This window comes from Enhydra lutris, unplaced genomic scaffold (genome assembly GCF_002288905.1).
Source record: "Enhydra lutris kenyoni isolate GAN:26980312 unplaced genomic scaffold, ASM228890v2 scaffoldscaffold26, whole genome shotgun sequence".
NCBI lineage: Eukaryota > Metazoa > Chordata > Mammalia > Carnivora > Mustelidae > Enhydra > Enhydra lutris.
In genome coordinates, this window is record NW_019154110.1 from 25,332,543 (window position 1) to 25,353,226 (window position 20,684).

The 20,684-nt window shown below is 54.9% G+C and overlaps 1 protein-coding gene across 2 annotated transcripts; it reads left to right on the plus strand.

Annotated features, from left to right (window-relative positions):
* The first annotated feature begins 1,268 nt into the window (after positions 1-1,268).
* On the plus strand, positions 1,269-14,214 carry LOC111151682 (Rap guanine nucleotide exchange factor like 1). 2 transcript variants are annotated; one of them, XM_022509818.1, is made up of 15 exons: positions 1,269-1,320; positions 5,311-5,389; positions 6,306-6,441; positions 6,665-6,762; positions 9,105-9,217; positions 9,473-9,640; positions 10,293-10,390; positions 10,503-10,625; positions 11,209-11,387; positions 11,487-11,577; positions 12,125-12,175; positions 12,506-12,593; positions 12,780-12,844; positions 13,270-13,324; positions 13,594-14,214. In XM_022509818.1, exons 1-15 carry the CDS (start codon positions 1,269-1,271, stop codon positions 13,716-13,718), a joined length of 1,521 nt encoding a protein of 506 aa, XP_022365526.1. In that variant the 3' UTR covers positions 13,719-14,214. The 2 variants fall into 2 exon arrangements, with proteins under 2 accessions (XP_022365526.1, XP_022365525.1); XM_022509817.1 differs by lacking the exon at positions 1,269-1,320 and adding an exon at positions 1,945-2,464.
* Positions 14,215-20,684: the final 6,470 nt, after the last annotated feature.

A 20,684-nucleotide genomic window follows, 5' to 3' on the forward strand; every position in this document is an offset into this window, starting at 1 on the left:
AATATCCTTGAGTAGTTGCAGGGGTGGTGGGGTCCTAGTCCCCAAGCTTTCAGTTCCCAGAAGTGTCTCTGCCTCTTATTTCCAACCCCCACACCCTCCACACTCCCCAATTCTTCCCCCTTCCTCACCGACAATCCCAAATCCTGCCCAGAGAGGAGGTTACCAAGGCAACCAGCTTAATCTGGTAACTGTGGCATGTGCTGGGAGTGGAGCCCTCTCCTCTTCTTATTTGGTTCGCAAAATGCCTGGGGAGCTCGTAGTCACTCCAGCCGGTTTCTCCTCTTAACCCCAGGGATAGTAGGGTGTCCAATAAATGGAACCCAGCAAACCAATACTTGGATCTCTATTCCTGCTTCTTAGCCAAAACTGCTCTCTCCTTTTTACTGTTCCCTTTCCAAATCCACAAACAGATGGGTGTGCAAAGCTTTAGTTCTGTGAACACATGCGCTAGCACACATAGGACCAGATATGCACACACAGTGACGTGTGTAGTACACACCCTGTTCAGTTCAACCACCACTCCCAGCCTTTAGCATTCCTGTCCCTGCCTGGTTCCTGCACAGTAAACAGGGGTGGGGCATTGTCCAAGGAGCTTCAATCCCTCTGGAACCTGGTGCCACTTCTCCACCTTGTTGCTTTAACCTTGATGTGTTTACACTGAGTGTGTCTCTACACCCACCTCCTCCTTCTGGGGTAGCGTATCCTTAGGGACAGAATGCTCCTGGCACAGGCATCAGGAATAAAGATCATTTAGAGTGCAAATTGGCACCACTTTCCCTCCTTCATGGCCATGTCAGCTCTGGAGGGGCGCTCTATGCTTAATGATGTTGGTTGGAAGTTCTAGAGCTTGTCACTCATCTCCATGACCCTGCCCTCCCCTGCTGCCAGTTGGGCTCAGGTGCCCTTGTACTCATCTCCTCCCCACTGCCTCCTGTCTCTTCTCAGCCCAACTAGACCTGCCACAACCTGCTGCTCCCTGCCTGGCTCCTACCTGCCTGCCAGTACCTGCCTCTCGCAAGCCAGGCCCTCACCACCTATTGTGCCCTACCAGAAGGGGCAGATGGGCACCGCCCCCAGTGCCAATGCCAATCTACCCCAAGCCTTTCCAGCCCTTCTTATAGAAGGAACATAAAGACCACAAATACGGCAACAAACCATACTGTTGGGTTTGAGAGTGATGGACACCCAATCAGCAATCTTCGTAAGCCTCACCTGGGTACAGGTAAGACCAAGTTGTGCAGGCCACATACCTGCCCTACTTCTTTGAAATGATACTTAAGAGCCCCTGTTGGCCCCCAAGCCAGGACTCACTCTCCGTTGGTAAATCACTACATCACCTTTGCCCTTAACTTCTGCGTCTGCCCTGAAGCCAATCCCATTCAGCCCCTTACTATTTCCCTCCAGGCCAGCCCCAGCGCCCAAGTTCAAGCCTCGCGCGGCCCAGGGGGCGGGTCCAGAAAGGGCAGGGGCGGGGACTGGGCGGAGACTGGAGGAGGGGGCGCGGTCTCAGTTCTGCCACCTTCCCCCGGGCCAGGAGCGCAGCCGCCGCCGCTGCCGCCGCCGCCGCCGCCGCCGCCGCCGCCGCCGCGTCCTCTCTCAGCCTTGCGCTCCGCCCGCTGTCTCTGCCGCCGCAGCCCGGCCCAGGAGCGCAGAGCCCGGGGCACTGGCCCCGCAGCCTATCCGCCCTCCGCGCAGCGTGCCGGCTGCGACCGACATGGGGGGCGACTAACAGAGAGCACTCTTTCCCTCTGGCACCTCCCCCGGCCACTGGCCACTGGACCCCGGCCAGCGAGCCTCGGGCACCTCTGGACCTCAGTCCGGCGCCTGGCACAGCCCTCCGCTCTGCCCCTCCGGCTCTGAGCATCGTGTCCCCGCCCCCCCCGCCCGCGCCTGGGACACCTGGGTCCCCCGGCGGCCCCGAGGAGAGGGGCGGGGGGGGGGGGCATGAAGCCGTTGGAGAAATTTTTGAAGAAGCAGACGTCGCAGCTGGCGGGGCGAACGGTGGCGGGAGGTCCCGGCGGGGGTCCGGGAAGCTGCGGCGGCCCTGGCGGGGGCGGGGGACCTGGCGGGGGCGGCGGTCCAACCGGGGGACTGCGGCCGCTGCAGCGGCGTCAGAGCGTGTCTCGCCTGCTGCTCCCCGCTTTCCTCCGGGAGCCCCCAGCCGAGCCGGGGCTGGAGCCGCCCCCTGAAGAGGAAGGGGGAGAGCCGGCGGGGGTCTCGGAGGAGCTTGGCAGCGGAGGGCCCTGTTGGCTACAGCTCGAGGAGGTGCCGGGGCCCGGGCCGCTCGGGGGAGGGGGTCCCCTGCGCTCCCCTTCCTCGTACTCCTCTGACGAGCTGTCCCCGGGTGAACCCCTGACTTCCCCGCCCTGGGCCCCCCTGGGCGCCCCCGAGCGGCCGGAGCATCTTCTGAACCGGGTGCTGGAGCGGCTCGCTGGAGGGGCCACCAGGGACAGCGCCGCCTCAGGTAAGGCCCATCCATCCCGGAGTAGAGGGTTGCCACCGGGTTCCTCTTCCTTGCCCTTGGACAGTGCGGGGGGGGGGCGGGGGGGCGGGGGGGGGGGGAGGAGGCTCTGCTGGGAGCCTCGGTATGGGGTTGAGCGGTCAGCTGAAGTGGGGCAGCGGCCTGGGAGGGGAACAGACCTTTATGCAGAAGGGAGGCGGCAGTGCCACCTTCCTCCCTGTAGCAGCCTCAACCACCAGCTGGAGAAGCTGAACCTCTTTCTCTCCTTAAGCCACCCTTCCCTTCTGGCTATTTTACCCACAGATTCTCATGGGTCCCTGATGTTGACTACCTCCTTCGGGGGCCCCAAATTAAGGCCTGACACACTAAGATGGAAGCTGCCCAGGGCAGACCCAGCTCCACCCCCCAGCCCCCACCCCAAGAGGTGCTTTCCAAGACCGGAAAGACCTTCTAGGAGTCCCTGATTCTGTCTAGAAGCCCCAGAGCACAGGACTAGCCCACTCAGTGGGGCAGTGCCAGACAGGCTCAGGGCCCAAGCTGCCTTTTGGGCTCGGGCAAAGGGATGCTTTGTCCTTAGCAGCTTGTGGGGAAGGAGGTGTTCTAGTCGGGGGCTGGCGCAAAAGTTGCTTGTCAGGGGAGAGGCGGCTGGACAGAGACTGACATTAGGACCCTGCAGCATCCCTGGCGGGGGGTGGGGTGGGGTGGGGTGGTTCTGAGCCCCTCCAACTCCCGCCCTTCCCAAGGCAGGCCTCAGCACAGGCCTCTTTAAAAAATAATAGCCACACCCTGAGAAGCTTATTCCCTAAATGATGATGCTGTTTCACCACTCCCCACCAGCACCCCTACTAAGGGGACTGTGAGGAAACTGAGGCCCCAAACTGCTGGTTAGTGGTGGAGGTAGAAGAGCGATGACGGGTCTTTAGGTCTGCCTCTCTGCATTTCATTAAGCCCAGCAAGGTCTGGGGAGGGGATCCCTGCTTGAGGGCCCAAAGATGGGGGCTTCACACTTTGCTCTTAGACCTCTGCGGGGAGCCTGGACCTAGGCTTGTGGAATAGGACACCGCTCCCCTAGATTTTCCTCAAGACCTGGGTCCTCTCCTTGGCTCAGCTGTCGTTGCCCTGGGGAGCTGACACCTTTTGGATTTAATTAGAAAAATATCAGACACATACAGCTCTCCTAACCATAACTTCCCGCCTACACCACACACCCTGTGTCTCTATGACACATTCCCTGGGGAGGCTGTGCCTTGGACCAGAGCCTGGCTTGGAAGAGGCAGACGCCAAACTGTAGCCCCCATAGCACCATCTCCCCCACTCTGCCCCGTGTTCCTCTTCCTTTGCTCTGGCTCCGATCTCCCTTGAGATAGATGGGAAGGACATTGAGCAGCCCTATACCTCATCACCACCTTTGGAGCCAGGGGTCACGGCTGGGGCTCTCAGACTCACTTTAAGAACATAGCAGGGTAGCAAGGCAAAGAGGAAAGGGAGAACCTGTCCTTCCCCTTCCAGAGAGACCTGGTGCCGTACACTCTGCCTGGTTTCTCATGGGGAAGGACTCTTGAATTGCTCGTCACCCTATTACCTGGGCTGGCAAGCTAGATCTGCAAAGTAACTGCTTTGGGGAACCTCAGACCAGTCCCAGGGTAAATGAGAATCACCTTAACATGCCACTCTGATATTCTCCAGTATAACCAATGTTCTCAAACCATCTTGGCTTCCTCCCAGAGTGTGTGGGAGGAGGGGACTTATAGAAGTTATCCTCAAACCAGTCCAAGGCTTGCAAACATCTAAGTAGCCCAATCTCACCACTGTGCTCTACGCTGACACGCTGCTTGCCTGGGGCATACTGAGAAAAGAACAAAGACTCAGGAGTCTGGGTTCCTACTCTGGCTCCAAGCAGGTCCCTCTCAGCTCTGGGCCTCAGTTTCTCATTGGTGAACCGCAACAGTTCAGGTAGAGGATCTGGTGTTTGTTCTCCTCCTCTACTTTCATGGCTAGAACCAAATGCCAGGGAGCCAAGGGACGTCAGAAGCCTTGGTTTTGTCCTGGGGCAGTGCCTGGGGACCTGGCCCTAACCTGTCCTGGTGAGGACACCTGGCTCCCTCCCTGCTCCCTGCCTGTCTCCATGTGTCAGGCTGCCCTGCCCCACCCCAGGGCTGGCTGCAAGTCAGGGCGACCTTGTACCTGGCTGACTGGCTGAGCCAGGCCCAGATGGGGGAGTGGAGGGGAAAAGAGTGGTGAGAGCCACTCCCCTCCACCCTTCCATCATTAACCCTTCCATCTCTGGGCATCCAGAGGACATAGGGCTTCTATTTAAAGGCTTTTGGGATCAAAGAGATGGCAGTCACTCCCTCTCCTTTTTAATGGGGCTGGTTCTCACCTGCCCAGTTGGAACTCAGAGCTGTTATGTAGGGAATAGGGAGGGGAGGAGGGATACAGACATAGACACACACACACACACCACTGACCCTAACCTCTGTGTTTGGAAGTTGTTTGTCTAGAGACACTTCTGTGTTCGACCTCTTTTTGGGGACAGATCTCAAGCTTGCCATATTATCTGACCAACTTCCCACATACATTGAAGAGTAGTGGGCGTGGCCATCAAAGGGCGCCCCCTCCTTCCCTCCAGCTGCCTTGGCAGCTGCCAACCCCACCCCCGCAGCGGCTGCCCAGAACCTTCACACGTGTGTGTGCACACGCTTGTGTAGAGCATGACGGGGCAGGTGGCTGGGGCTCCAGCCTGGCAAAGGAGAACTCAGTCTAGGAGGCAAGAGGGGGCTGGTAGGGAGTGTCCAGTCGGGTCCTGGAAGTGCCCGCCTGACGTCAGTGGCACCAATTGATCTCTACAGATATCCTGCTGGATGACATCGTCCTCACCCATTCTCTCTTCCTCCCCACGGAGAAATTTCTGCAGGAGCTACACCAGTAATATCCTTTTATGGAGCTTGCAATAGGGGAGGTCAGGAGGAAGCCACTCCCCCTACCCCACCTGTGATATGGGCTCTCAGCGCTTCCCTAGGAAACACACCTGGGTTTCAATTCCAGGGGTTTTACTCACCCGCTGTGTGACCTTGGGCAGACCACCTAACCTCCTGGGGCTTCAGTTTCCTCTTCTGTAAAAAGGGGATAAACAGCACCTGCCTGCCTCCCTATGGGGCTGCTGGGGAGATGAATCTGATAGTAGATGTGGGAGCGCTCTGGAGACTGCAGAGCCTTGGGCCAACATAAGGTGTTATTATTCTATTAAGAGAGCCCTCTCCCCACTGAACTGTTGCTCTAAACATCTGGTTGCAAGTGGGTTATTATAGGGTCCAATGTAAACATCAGGTCACGGCTGTGCTTCATTGGGGTCTGCTAGAGGCAGGCCACTGGCCAGGCTCTTTGTAGGGTCTCATGTAAGCACAGGGCCTCTCACTGAGTTATTTTAGGATCTAATTGTACATGTCACGCCACTGAGTAGAATACCATAGGCTCTCTTAGAAACCTAGGCCTTACACTGAGGTATGGTCAGGTTTGTGGTAAGCACCCCTGGCCTTTATCAGCTCCAGGCTATGGACTGGTCAGGGGTTGGGTGGGTCCCGGCGGGATACCTCCAAGTGAAATTCAAACAGGCAGGATGCTGTCAGATGGACATGGTCAAGTGGGGGCCATCCCTACCTACTCTGAGCAAAAGCCCAGGCTGGGATATAAAGGGGTGTTGTTTCCAGGGACCCCTGCACTTCCCTTGTCCCTGGCCCCAGATTAGAGAATATATGGGAGGGTTTAACCACCCACTGCTTCTCATCTCCCTTCCCAGTTTCTTCTGGTCTGCCTGCCCAGGGATTTTTCTTAACTAAGGGGTCAGTTTTGTTTGGGCAGGAGGCATGGAGGGCCCCGAGGGGCTGGGCCGGAAGCAGGCTTGTCTAGCCATGCTCCTTCATTTCCTGGACACATACCAGGGGCTGCTGCAGGAGGAAGAGGGGGCCGGCCGCATCATCAAGGTGGGCCTGGGAAGAGAAGGCGGGTGAGCAGGCTATTAGAAGGGACTCCTTTGAAGGAGCCATACTCCTCAAGCTGGGTACCTGGAAGGAGAAGATGCCAGTGGACCTCAGTTTATATGGTTCCTCTATGTTCAAAGACATGGAGATGCTTCCCCAGCCCTTGCCAATAGCGAAGCTTAGGATGAGACCCCTGTCTTCATCTTCTCTCTCCTCTGCTCCCCAGGATCTGTACCTGCTGATTATGAAGGATGAGTCCCTTTACCAGGACCTCCGAGAGGACACATTGAGGCTGCACCAGCTTGTGGAAACAGTGGAGCTAAAGTGAGGGGAATGGGTTGGGGGAGGGGATAGGACAGAAGTCCCCCATGTTCCTCTGTCGCGGGGACTGCCTCTGGCCTTTTGACTCCAGTGTGGTTTTATTTCAGCAGCTTTCTCTTGCTAGAGGGTAGCACAGAGCACAGCCTCCAGTCACTGTCTTGTCCATTCTCCCACCCATTTCTTTGTTAATCTGATGGTGTATTGGGACATATTTAACAACTAGCACTTTGGGGGGGAAAAGAGAGAGAGCCCCTATTTGTAGCTTTTCCTGATTTGCATGGTGTAAATTCTCTCGCTGGCTGATTTCCAGTTACTGACATGTGAATGTGAATACTGAATGTGAACTTGGGAAGAAATGTGCAGTGGCGGGCCATTACACAGATTTTCAGCATACAAATACAAGAGAGGAAAATAACACCGAGAGCATAGATAATAGCGGGGCACCTGGTGGCTCAGTTGTTAAGCATCTGCCTTCAGCTTGGGTCATGATCTCGGGGTCCTGGGATCGAGCCCTGCATCAGACTTCCTGCTCAGCGGGAAGCCTGCTTCTCTCTCTCTCTCTCTCTCTCTCTCTCTCTCCCCCACTCCCCCGCTTGTGTTCCTTCTCTTGCTGTGTCTCTGTCAAATAATAAATAAAATCTTAAAAAGGAGCATAGATAATAGCAAAATGTAGTAAAACAGGGTGCTACCTTTGTGGTGATAATTTGGGTAGATGTTCATAAAACATTTCTTTATATTTTATATTTTTTATATTTTATATGGCTGTTTTAAAATCTATAGGCAGAATCTCCCCAAATTTCACAATCTCTTCTCATGAGCCAATGTGAGCCAGCTTCAGGACTCCACTTCATCTGTCCATCTGTCTGTCCATCCATCCATCCATCGATCCATCCCTCTGACCATTTCAGTCTCTCTCCTCTCCATTCCCACCAGCGCAACCCTTGTTTCGACCTCATTAGCTCTCACCTGGATTATTGCCACAGCCTCCTGCCCAGGGCTTCAGCTCATGGTCTTGCATCCTCTCCCTTCTTATGCTGACACCAGAGAGATCTTTCCAGTTTGACAACATCACGCTCCTATTCCAAAAACATCCAGGGCTCCCTATTGCCCACAAGACAAAATTGCAACACCACCCCCTTTTTTTTTTTTTTATTTATTTATTTGACAGAGAGAGATCACAAGCAGGCAGAGAGGCAGGCAGAGAGAGAGAGGAGGAAGCAGGCTCCCTGCTGAGCAGAGAGCCCAATGTGGGCCTCGATCCCAGGACCCTGAGATCATGATCTGAGCCGAAGGCAGCAGCTTAACCCACTGAGCCACCCAGGCGCCCCACCACCCCCTTTTTAAAAAAGATTTTATTTATTTATTTGACAGAGAGAGAGAGACGCTGAGAGAGGGAACACAGCAAGGGAGTGGGAGACAGAGAAGCAGGTTCTCCCATGGAGCAGGGAGCCTGATGTGGGGCTTGATCTTAGGACCCTGGGATCATGACCTGAGCCAAAGGCGGACGCTTAGCGACCGAGCCACCCAGGCGCCCTCAAATTGTAACACCCTCGCAAGCATTCAACACCCCTGCCTTTCTGCCAATGCTTCCTGCCTCATCTCCCACATCTCCCAGCCCCCATGACACTCGCTATACACCCCACCATTCCCTGAACTCCTGGGCATTCCCAGTTCTAATGTCTTGCCATCATTCACATGGTCCACCCAAGAAGGACCACCCTGTACTGCCTTCTCTTTCTGTTGTCCTTCAAGGCCACGGTCAAAAACATCTTCCTGATGAAAGTTCCCCCTCCCTCTTGCCAACAGAACTCTCCTTGTACCTTTGTTATATCACCTAACACCTCCTGTCTCGTGTTAGAAGTAGCTGTATCCACATCTGTCTCCCTCCCAGGCTGTAAAGTCCTTGATGGCAAAATTCAGGAAACAGAGGATGACCTACGCCTACCATGTGCCAAGTAGTGTGCTAGGCCTGAAGGGTAGGGAAAAAAAAAAATCCAGGAAGAAGTAAGCCCAGCCCTCAAAAGCTCTCAGTCTTGCAGAAGAGATAAGATACACACATGAACAAATATTAACCCAGTGTCTTACAGCAGTTGATGCCAAAAAGTGACCTTTCCTGGTGGGTGGGGTGGATCAGAGAATTCACGGAAGAGGTGACATATGATCTGGGTCACTTGGACAGTCGTCCCATGCTGGTCACTATCTCCCTTCTGACCTCTTTTACCACTTTCTGAACCTGGTGCTGCTGCATCCTTGACTCAATTCTGATAATCCCTTGTTTGATGCTGCCTGCCTGGAGCTCCATATGTGTGACAGGACTTCCTGACGCCCAGCTGTGTCCATGCCAGGATCCCAGAGGAAAGCCAGCCACCCAGCAAGCAAGTGAAGCCACTCTTCCGTCACTTCCGCCGGATTGACTCCTGCCTGCAGACCCGAGTGGCCTTCCGGGGCTCTGATGAGAGTGAGTGTGGGCGTCAAGCTGGGCAGAGCTTCTGGAGCGGCTCAGAGGGCCCTCCAGGGCGTCTGGGTTTTAGGGCACCTTTAGTGGAGTCTCCTGGTGGAGTGGAACCTGTCCTTTTGATAGCCTCTTTCTCAGAAGCCAGCTGACTGAAGGTTAGGGGTGAGACGGGCGGGGAAACCGACGTGTGCTGAGGGGGTTGTGTCCGTGCTGCCCTTCTGCCTTCTTATGCCAAGCCACCTCCCTGTCTCTGCCCAGTCTTCTGCCGGGTCTACATGCCTGACCACTCTTACGTGACCATCCGCAGCCGCCTCTCGGCGTCTGTGCAGGACATCCTGGGCTCTGTGACAGAGAAATTGCAGTACTCAGAGGAGCCTGCGGGGCGTGAGGACTCCCTCATCCTGGTGGCTGTGGCTTCCTCCGGAGGTGAGGCTTGGGAAGAGCTGGGCTGGGTGGTGGTGGGGGCCGGCAGGAGAGGAGAAACTCACAAGCCCGGTGCTCTGGGGCCGGGGTGCTGACGTACCTCAGACCCTGCTCCAGACCCACCGATTCAGAATGAGCATTTTAACCAGATTCCCAGGCGATCCCTATGCATATTGAAGTTTGGAAAGCACTGGTCCAAGACACTTGGATTCGGATTCTGGTGCTCGCCTTTCCTCACCTTGGGATCTGGTTCTTTAACCTCCCAGACCATCTGAGGATGCTGTTTTTGAGGCTAAAAACACAGGGTGGGCCTCCAACTTCTATGGGAAGGCAGGAATCCTGCAATGTCGCCGGAGCCTTCTCTTCCTCTGAGGCAAGGGGGAAAAAAGTCCTGGTGTCCCCCAGCTGATAGAATGAGAGAAGAACTGTGGAAGAATATTGGGTCTAAAAAAGAGCTTATGACTGTAAGAGAATTCATTATTTGAAAAATGTCAGGTAAATATGGCATAAACTGATGGTAACCTAACACAAGTTCCATTAGTCTAGAATGTGTCTGTGCAGGGTTAGGAGTTTCCAGATGGGATGGCGACCGTGGCTGGGTTGTGTGAGGGTGCAGGTGGCTGGGGCCGAGGCAGAGCAGCTCGTTCTCCTGCAGAGAAGGTCCTTCTCCAGCCGACTGAAGACTGTGTCTTCACCACACTGGGCATCAACAGCCACCTGTTTGCCTGCACGCGGGACAGCTATGAGGCCCTGGTAAGAACTCTGTCCCAAGGCCTTGGCTGGGAGCCAGGGCCCAGAGGGGCTATGGGCAGAACCTCACAAGCCCAGAGTGGAGTCCAGCCCCTGTGCCCCTGCCTGCCACCAGATGCCCCTCCCAGAGGAGATCCAGGTCTCCCCTGGAGACACAGAGATCCACCGAGTGGAGCCCGAGGACGTTGCCAACCACCTTACTGCCTTCCACTGGGAGCTGTTCCGATGTGTGCATGAGGTGGGGACTGTAACTAGTGCTGGGCTGGGGGGCTGGAGGGAGAAATGTGCCATTTTTGGGGGTTCTGGAGACTGGCAGGCTGTGCAGCTAAACTTGGGGTTAGAAGGCTGGCTGGCAGGGTGCCCTTGGGCAATTCACCCCAACTCACCCCAGACCCTCTGAGCCTTATGTCCCCCATCTGGGGGAAAAAAAAAAAAAAAACAAAAACAGCAACGAGAGAGACCCCCTTAGTAAGGTGGGTCTTACATAGAACCTGATCCATGGTTACTCTCTTTAAGCTATTCTCTGTTAAAGAAAGAAAATAAGGCAGTCACAGTAATGTCTATCAGATGGTTCAAGGACCTGGCACCTAGTAAGTGCTCAGGGGATAGGAGAGTATTATTAATGTTGCTCCGCGCCCCCCATCTCTGTTGCAACCTTTCTTGTCCCCGTTTTCTCCTATTTGCCACCCTCCCGCCCCTGCCCTTCGGCCCCTCCCTCCGTCCTGTGGCCACCCGGCCACTTACATCCCCCCCCATCTCCCTACATCCCCCCCCTCCGCCCCCTCGCCACGGCCCCTCCACCACGCCCACCGTGGGTGCAGCTGGAATTCGTGGACTACGTGTTCCACGGGGAGCGCGGCCGCCGGGAGACGGCCAACCTGGAGCTGCTGCTGCAGCGTTGCAGCGAGGTCACGCACTGGGTGGCCACCGAGGTGCTGCTCTGCGAGGCCCCGGGCAAGCGCGCGCAGCTGCTCAAGAAGTTCCTCAAGATCGCAGCCATGTGAGTGCGGCCGGCTGGCGGCGGGCGGCGGGGTGGGGGGGCGCGGAAGGCTCCCCCGCCCCCGCGGCACTCGCTGACCCCGCCTCCCACCCCACGCAGCTGCAAGCAGAACCAGGACCTGCTGTCCTTCTACGCCGTGGTCATGGGGCTGGACAACGCCGCGGTTAGCCGCCTGCGGCTCACCTGGGAGGTGATGACACGGCTGCCCTTTCCTCTCCTCCCGCCTGTGTGGGGCGGGGGGTGCGGCGGGCGTCCTTGGCCTCCGGGGTTCACCCAGGCGGCTGCTCCTGGCCGGTGGGGAGTCTTTGTGCCGAGCGGAGGGAGGCGCCCTCTTCTGGCAGGTCCAGCCCCCGGGCGGGCACTCAGCTTGGCTAACGGACACTGTCCTGTGCAAAATAGTAAAAAGCCGGAATCCCCACCCGAGTGGGGGCAGGCAGCCCAGGCCAGATGGCAGGCTTGGACACTGGATTGCAGCCAGCACTCAGCGAGTCCCCTCGCGCATGGCGTATACCTAAGCAGAGACTCGAATTCCCCAGTGTAATTCGTTCCCGTGGGCTCTTCAAGCTCCCGGGACTGCATCAAGGGCTGACTCTATTTCCCCACCCACCAGCTTGCCAGCCCCCTGCAAGACAGCCAGGCCCTTTCCCCCTCTGACACCGGGGGATTAGCCAGAGCTGCCGTGAAACCCAAGGAGCTCCACTCTGACATTTCCTCTCCTTCCTTCAAACTCTCTACAGAAGCTGCCAGGGAAATTCAAGAACTTGTTCCGCAAATTTGAGAACCTGACAGTGAGTGGGTTCAGCTCTTTTATCTGCCCCTGGACTTGTACCTCGGAGGCCCTCTGTCCCCATAAACCTGCTTCCTCAAGCTTCCCTTCAAGGTTTTTAGTGCCTGAGACTGCCCCCCACCCCATACTGGGAGGGGAGGGGTGGGAGGATTGCTACCCCCTTTTCCTTGGAGGAGGGAGAAGGGTCAAGCCTCTCCCCACTTCATCCCCAGCTAGACACCTATACGTACGCTCTCTGATCAGAGATGGATCTAGGGCAGGAGGATGAGGGAGTAGGGGACATCTTTAAGGTGCACTATCTGCCCCTTTACCTCTCTTCCCTGAACGCCAGGACCCCTGCAGGAACCACAAAAGCTACCGAGAAGTGATCTCCAAGATGAAACCTCCTGTGATTCCCTTCGTGCCTCTGATCCTCAAAGGTGAGGGTCACTCCTGTGCCCTTCTGGCCACACTCTCCGTGCCCCAGTTCTGGCTCTCAACCCCTGGCACTCAACTCTGAGTGCCCACCTGGAGAGGAGCCCCCTAGTGAGAGGTTGTAGGGGAGGGGAAGGGCCCTTTGGACCTCCTCTCTTCTTCCTCACATGGGCTTCTCTTCTATTCCCTAGACCTGACTTTCCTGCACGAGGGGAGTAAGACCCTTGTCGATGGTTTGGTGAACATCGAGAAGCTGGTGAGTGGCACTGCTGATTGTGGCCGGGGCACGGAGGCTGGCATCCTTCCCCCTCTCCTGGCAACCCCCTAAAGACAGCAGCCTTTCTCCTTAGTGCCCAGCTTGCCTGACAGACTCCTGACTGTCCCCGGTGGCATTGCCGTGGCAACCCGCCCACGGGTGGCAAAGCTGACAGGCAGCTGGGGAGGGACGGGGTGTGTGTGTGTGTGTGTGTGTGTGTGTGTGTGTGTGCACGCGCGCAACTCTTCCTCTCCCCACCAGCCGGTTACACCCCTCCTTTGGTTCTTCTGAGACCCTCCAGGATCAGATCCTGGAGGGAGCAGGGTCAAAGCAGTAGAGCTGGAGCAGAACACAGCAAGGGGAGTAATAGAGGGGGGACCCTCTTTCTGAGCCCTTTTTCGAGCTCATTCCTTGTCATCTCCCAGCATTCAGTGGCTGAAAAAGTGAGGACAGTCCGCAAATACCGGAGCCGGCCCCTCTGTGAGTACCAGGCTTCTAAGAGCTCCCAGGGAGAGCTCTGCCTGAACGGGAGGGATCTGGGAGGAGTCCCTGCTCAGTTCTTGATTTCCTTAAACTTGTCAGCTCTCCACCCTCTCTCCTTAGCCTTCCCCGGAGCCCTCCTGCCCAGCACCTGTCCCAACCCACACCCCTCTCCTCTGGCCAGCATGCATGGAGAGAGGGAGAGGGAGAACATGGTGGGTGGGTGGGAGGCTGGGAGCCTGAATGCTTTTCTCTTGTCACACCCCCAGGCCTGGATATGGAGGCGTCGCCCCATCACCTGCAGACCAAGGCCTATGTGCGCCAGTTCCAGGTCATTGACAACCAGAACCTCCTCTTTGAGCTCTCCTACAAGCTAGAGGCCAATAGTCAGTGAGAACAGAGGTTCCGGTGGACGCCCCGCCGAGGTCCTCAGGCACCTGGCACTCAAGCACTTTGCACGATGTCCCAACCCACCCCTGACACCTTTCCTCTGGGGCAACTTCTTGCCCCTCAGGGAAGAGTCAGATGGACTTACCCCTGGACTCAGAAGCCTGTCCACCTTGCTGAAATCCTCTCCCCCTTGCTCCTTCCAGCCCACACCCCACTTGGCTGGTTTCTTCCCTCGCAGGGAAGGGGGCAGAGAGCTCCTTCCTCTGTCCCCTCCCATTGAGGTCTGGTCCAGAGATGGAGTTTCCAACCTCCTCCCAGGCAGGCAGGAAAGTGGCCCACCCTCCTGTCTCACAGAGTGGAATCGTGGGAGGGGTTGGCAGCCTTCCTCTCCAGCCCGGTCTGGCCTCTCCCTGGTCAGGGCCGGGACCCCTGATGTACCCCACTGGAATATCACATCGCCCTTGTGTCTGTGTGCCTGTGTGCGCCTGTCCCCTTGAAGAAGCAGGAGTATATCCGGTAACTGCGGGAGGGTGTTTTGTGCGGAGGGGTCCTTCTGTTTGGTGCTACCCTGGTGTACTTGGCCCCTCAATGGTGTGGGCGTGCTCTCCCCACCCCCACCACTCCCTTCTCAGCTCCTTTGGGTGCCCTGCATGCCCAAGCCTGTGGGCAAAGCTGTTCACGGGGCAGGGGGCATCCTGTCAGCTCTTGTGGGTCCCCCACTCAGGCCTCCCCAGGGTCTCTGGGTGGGCTCCAATGAGAGGGTAAGAGATGCTCAGGGAAACACAGGCCTTGGCTGCCTACCGGACGCTTCCTCCGCATTGCAGGGTGGGACGTGGCGCCATCAGGAGCTGGGGGTTCTGCTGCCCACACTCCTGCTTTCGGGGAGTCTGCTGCTAAGAAGGGAGCTGTCATCTCCCTTCTGGCTCTTCTGTGGGACACCAACCACATGGTCTCTATCCTTCTTCCTGTCTTGACTCCTCCTGGTCCTCCCCATCAGAGCTGGAGTGAGGTGGACCCCTGTACCTGGGCTGGAAGCGCCCGGGAGTAAGAGCAGCGGGAATGGCCTAGGCTGTCAAGGCAAAACCAGACTGTGGTGATGCCTTTCATACCTCTCTGTCCCCCCACCCTCTCCCACAGGGGCCTCCAGGGCCGAGGGGCCCAGCGCTCCTGGGAGCTACTGGGTGAGGTTTCCGGGCACAGCCTCCCCCCCGCCCCCCCCCCGTTTCTGACACCACCTCTTTCCCTTCTGAAGAGGCAGCGGTGGCAACAGCAAAAGCAGCTGCTGCTCCTGCTCTGAGGGTGTACATATTTTTTACCAAAAGCTCTGGAATTGTAAATTTATTTTTTAAAACTCAAAGAGGGAAAGAGCCTTGTATCATATGTAAACATTGTATCATAGGTTATGTTGTACAGTCCCTTTTATACAGCAGTCTGTCTGGTTCCTGCCACAAAACAGTGTATATGGGCTCCCCACCCCCAGCCTCACAGACACAGGCACTGTGTCCTGCCTCCTCCATCCCCCGGACAGACAGTGACCACAGCCCGCCCCCAGCCCTACTTCCTCCCTGCAGCTGTCCACGTGCCCTCCTCTCCCTGAGGCCACCTTTCCTCCTGAGCCTGCTTGGCAGTCTCCTCTCCTCAAGCACTGGGGTCCACTGGTCCAGCCTCATCTGCTGCCCGCCCCTAACCTTGATGCCTGCCCCACTGCTCCCCAGCTTTGCCAGCGTGAACCGTGTGTACCGCAAACAGGCTCGGTTGTCTGCAGAAACTGCTGGGTGGAGAAAAAGCTGATAAAGTCTATGAATCAAGCTGCTTGCTGTTCTCCATTCTGTTCCTCTGAGGCTAGGGCAGGGGGTGAGGGAGGAAAGAGGGACCCCCTCTCAGTGCACTGGGTCCCTCAGCAGGCTGCTCTGGAATGACTGGAAGTGTGGATGAGAGGGAAAGGTGCCAACCTCATGAGACTGGTCACATGGTGTCTGGGACACAGACAGGTGCCACGGGCACATGAGCTCGTTAAATGCTAAAGCCGTCAAGGCAGAAGGTGGAAGCTGGGAAGTCCTAGCAAAAGGGCCAAGTCACTGGTGAGAGAGGGGACAGAACTGGGCCCCTAACTGAGATATGTCACTGCAGGCAGCGTGCACATCCCACCAGCCACTACTCAGACAGTGTGCACTATTCACACAACCAATGTCTACCACTTACACTAAGATGGGGAGCAGCTAGAGCCTAGTGTTCGGTCCTAAGGAGAACCTAAGCTTCAGGTGATGATACATATTCAAAAAGCCACACAGGAGCCCTCATCTTCCCATGTCACACACCTGTTACTCCCTGTCTTCTGCATCTCAGGAGATGGTCCTCCCATCCACCCAGGTTTTCAAGGCAAGAAAGCAGCACTTGCCCCTCCACACCTCCCTCTCATCCCTCCCTCATCTCATCGGCCTGTCCTGCTGGCTGCAATTCCAGAACATATTCTGATTGGTCCACTTCTCTGTGACTCCTCTGTGACCACCTGGTGCAAACCACTCGCCATTCTCCCATGGATGACCACCCCAGCCTCCCACCTGGCGTCTCAGCTTCCTCTGTCCAGCCCGACCCTCATCCCTCCACTTGGTTCTCACACTGTAGCCAGGTTGCTCTGTTAAAAACCTGAATCAGATCATGAATGGCTAAAATTAGAAACAGTGAGGGACGCCTGGGTGGCTCAGTTGGTTAAGCGTCTGCCTTCGGCTCAGGTCGTGATCCCAGGGTCCTGGGATCGAGTCCCACATCAGGCTCTTTGCTCAGCTCAGAGCCTGCTTCTTCCTCTGCCCCTCCCTCAGCCCCTCCCTTTGCTCTTTCTCGACAAAATCTTTTTTAAAAAATAAAAACTGGGGCGCCTGGGTCACTCAGTCGTTAAGCGTCTGCCTTCGGCTCAGGTCATGATCCCGGGGTCCTGGGATTGAGCCCCGCATCGGGCTCCCTGCTCAGCGGGAAGCCTGCTTCTCCCTCTCTCACTCCCCCAGCTTGTGTCCCCTGTCTCACTGTCTCTCTCTCTGTCAAATAAATAAATAAATCTTAAAAAAAATAAAAACAGTGGCAATACCAATATCCGTGAGAATGTGGAGCAACTGGGACCCTTATAGGCCATTGGGGGGAGTGTAAATTGATACAACCACTTTGGAAACCTGCTTGGCAGTGTCTACCAAAACTGAATGTACACCTAACCTATGACCCAGAATTTCCACTCCCAAGAGAAATCAGTGCTTGTGTCTACCAAAAGACCTGGACGACAGTGATCAGAGCATTTTCTTTTTTTTTTTTTTTTTTTTTTTTTTTTTTTTTTTTTTTTTTTTTTTGAGAGGGAGAGAGAGAGAGATCACAAGTAGGCAGAGAGAGGAGGAAGCAGGCTCCCCGCTGAGCAGAGAGCCCGATGCGGGCCTCGATCCCAGGACCCTGAGATCATGACCCGAGCCGAAGGCAGAGGCCTTAACCCACTGAGCCACCCAGGCGCCCGATCAGAGCATTTTCATTAATGACAGTGAAACCGGAAAAAGCTCAGAGGTTCTTCAACAGGTGAATGGATAAGTGGAGTGTGCTATCTTCTCACAGTGGAATACTATATAGCAATAACAAAGAACAAATGCTACCGGTGTGAATGAAGCTCACAGACATATTGAGTTAAAAAAAAAAAAAAAAGCCAGATACATGACACTACAAATTGTAGGATTTTGTTTAAGAGAAGTTCAAGAGCAGACAAAATTAATCTATAGGGAGAGAAGTAAAAATAGGGATTACTTGATGGGGATGGGTACTATTGACTGGGAAGGGGCATGAAGAAGCCCTTTGTAGTGATAAAAATGTTCTTTTAAAAAAAAAAGATTATTTATTTGACAGAGAGAGACACAGCGAAAGAGGGAACACAAGCAGAGGGAGTGGGAGAGGGAGAAGCAGACTTCTTGCCGAGCAGGGATCCCAATGTAGGGCTCTATCCCAGTACCCTGGAATCATGACCTGAGCCGAAGGCAGATGCCTAATGACTGAGCCAGCCAGGCACCCTGATAAAAATGTTCTAGATCTTGACCTGGAGATGGTTGTGTGTGTGTGTGTGTGTGTGTGTGTTCACTGAGTTGTGAGATTTATACATTTCACTGTATGTATGTTATATCTCAACTAAAATAATTCTGATCATAACACTCCTGTTTCCGATAACACGTTAAAAATCAAAATCTTCCCTCTCTGGCCCCCCTCCTACCCCTCTCCTCTCATTCGCCCTCCAGCTGCCACATTGACTCCCATTCCTCTCTCAGGGAAACACCTTTCTCTTTCCTGAGCCTTCCCTGACCACGCTGACCCCACCTTGCCCACCCCTTCCTCTCTGCCCCCTGTTTTGTCTTCAAGAATCTCATCAACCCCTGACATAACTGGGCTCAAATTCTTTTTTTTTTAAGATTTTATTTATTTATTTGAGAGAGAGAGAGGGATCACAAGTAGGCAGAGAGGCAGGCAGGGGGGGGGGGATGCAGGCTCCCCACTGAGCAGAGAGCCTGATGTGGGGCTCGATCCCAGGACCCTGAGATCATGACCTGAGCCAAAGGCAGAGGCGTAACCCACTGAGCCACCCAGGCACCCCAGGCTAAAACTCTTGCTAGATATGAGACTTGGCCTCTCCGCGGCTCTGATGAGAGCCTCCGTGTATTTTCTTCATGCCTCCACTCCTACAAGAATGTTAGCGCTTAGCTCCATGCTTGTTCACTATCCAGAGCCTAGAACAGTACCTGGCGCAGAGAAGGCACTCAGTACATGTTTGCTGAATGAATAAATTAGGTTGGTTGAAATAGGAGCTGTAAGAGCAGACAAGGCACAAGATGACAAGTGCTCTAGGAATGAAGCCAAAGAGAGTCACAACTGGTCTGGGGATAGGGGTGGGAGACAGGAAAAGAAAGCTTCTTGAAAGAGATGACCCAGGATTTAAAGCAGTTTTGATGGCCAAAGTGTGGAAGTGGGAAGTCAGGGATGAGGTACTGGGAGGCACTGGGAGCTGTCCCTGCCCTGTGAACCGATCACCAGGGGAGCCAGATGTGTGGGGGTTGGACAGATTCTGCCCTCCTCACAGGGTGCTGGTCCCACTCTGGAGGACTCCATGCCCTGGCCAGGCTCATAGGGGCCAGTCCCTTCTGTCCCTGCTCCTCTATCCCAGGGAGGGCAGGGAAAGCGGTATGGGCTATTCCCCTTATCCTCATCTTGGCCATTTTCAGACCCATCAGTCATCCGCTCCCTTCCAGGGGTGATGATAAGAATTGACATTTGGAAAGGTGTCCTTTACCATCCACTATGCTTGCTTTTGTGTGCATTCTTTCATTTCGTCTTCCTAACGAAGAGGTTGGCTCTATCAGTCTCACTTTCCAGATGAGAACTGAGGTCACGAGAAATTTCTCATCAGAGCCACAGAGAGGCCAAGTCTCATATCTAGCAAGAATTTGAACCCAGTTATTCTGACTCCAGAGCCCACAGTTTAAGGTCTGCACAATCCCCACAGTTTGAATAACTAAGAAATGTCTACCTTGTACTTACCAGACTGCAGTGGCCACCTGACTATAGCTGGGGGGTGGGGTGGGGAGACTGTTCTTTCTGTTCCCTTCCACCACTCTGCCTGAGTTCTGCCTCCCTGCGTGGAGAATGGCCAAGACGCAAGACGGGGTCAAGGGCTGTGTGGGTAGAGGACGAACTCACTCAGTAGCCTCGCACAGCCCAGGCTGGTCTAGCAATGAAAAGGGTGAAAATGATATGGACTGGTCAGAGGACCAACACAATCAGATGCCCTCCTGATCAGGTGTGCAGAGAGGAGAGTGAAGAATTTAAGCAGTACCCCTTGAATCCACTAGGTGTCACCACCAAGACTACATTCTCTTCACACTTGGGGATCGGGAGGAGGATAGAGTATTTCTTGGGGGAATATTGAATCTCTCTTATGGTTTATCTGCAGGCAGGAGTCAGAAGTTCGACCATCCCTGACTTCCCATTTGTATCTTTCATTCTCTCTTTTTTATTTTATTTATTTATTTGACATGGAGAGTGCACAAGTAGGCAGAGCCATAGACAGAGGGAGAGGGAGAAGCAGGTTCCCTGCCAAGCAGGGAGCCTAAGGTGGGGCTCCATTCCAGGACCCATCATGACTTGAGCCAAAGGCAGACGCTCAACCGACTGAGCAACCCAGGAGCCCCTCATTCTCCTCTTTCTGCTGGCTCTTTCCCATTTAGTATTTAAACCCTCTCAATTCCCCATTTAAAAAAAAAGATTTTATTTATTTGACAGAGAGAGACACATAGAGAGGGAATACAAGCAGGAAGGGACAGGAGAGGGAGAAGCAGGCTTCACTTCAAGTAGGGAGCCCAATGTGGGGCTCGATCTCAGGACCCCGGGATCATGACCTGAGCTGAAGGTAGCTGCTTAACAACTGAGCCACCCAGGTGCCCTCAATTCCCCTTTTTTTTTTTTCAATTCCCCATTTTTAAAAACACTTTCCTTGACCCTACATGCCTGCTCCAGCTGCGGTCCCCTCTCTCACTTCCCATTCAAGGCCAAACTTCTGGAAAAGATTGTATCCACCTCCTCATCGCCCTTTCATTCTTTTTTTTTTTTTTAAGATTTTATTTATTTATTTGACAGAGAGAGATCACAAGTAGGCAGAGAGGCAGGCAGAGAGAGAGGAAGGGAAGCAGGCTCCCTGCTGAGCAGAGAGCCCGATGCGGGACTCGATCCCAGGACCCCGAGATCATGACCTGAGCCGAAGGCAGCGGCTTAACCCACTGAGCCACCCAGGCGCCCATCCCTTTCATTTCTTTTTTATTTTGTCTTGTTTCCCCAACTTTTCATCATGAATCAACTCAAATTGCTTTTGTTGTCTCTTTCCCTCTTTTTCTCCCTTTTCTCTCCTTGCATAAACACACACACACACACACACACACACACACACACACACACACACACACAC

Coding starts and splice junctions, on each gene's coding strand:
- LOC111151682 (XM_022509817.1), top strand. CDS start 1,945: ATGAAGCCGTTGGAGAAATTTTTGAAGAAGCAGACGTCGCAGCTGGCG. Junction 9,218..9,472: donor CTTCCGGGGCTCTGATGAGA/GTGAGTGTGGGC, acceptor GTCTCTGCCCAG/TCTTCTGCCGGGTCTACATG. Junction 12,845..13,269: donor TGGTGAACATCGAGAAGCTG/GTGAGTGGCACT, acceptor GTCATCTCCCAG/CATTCAGTGGCTGAAAAAGT.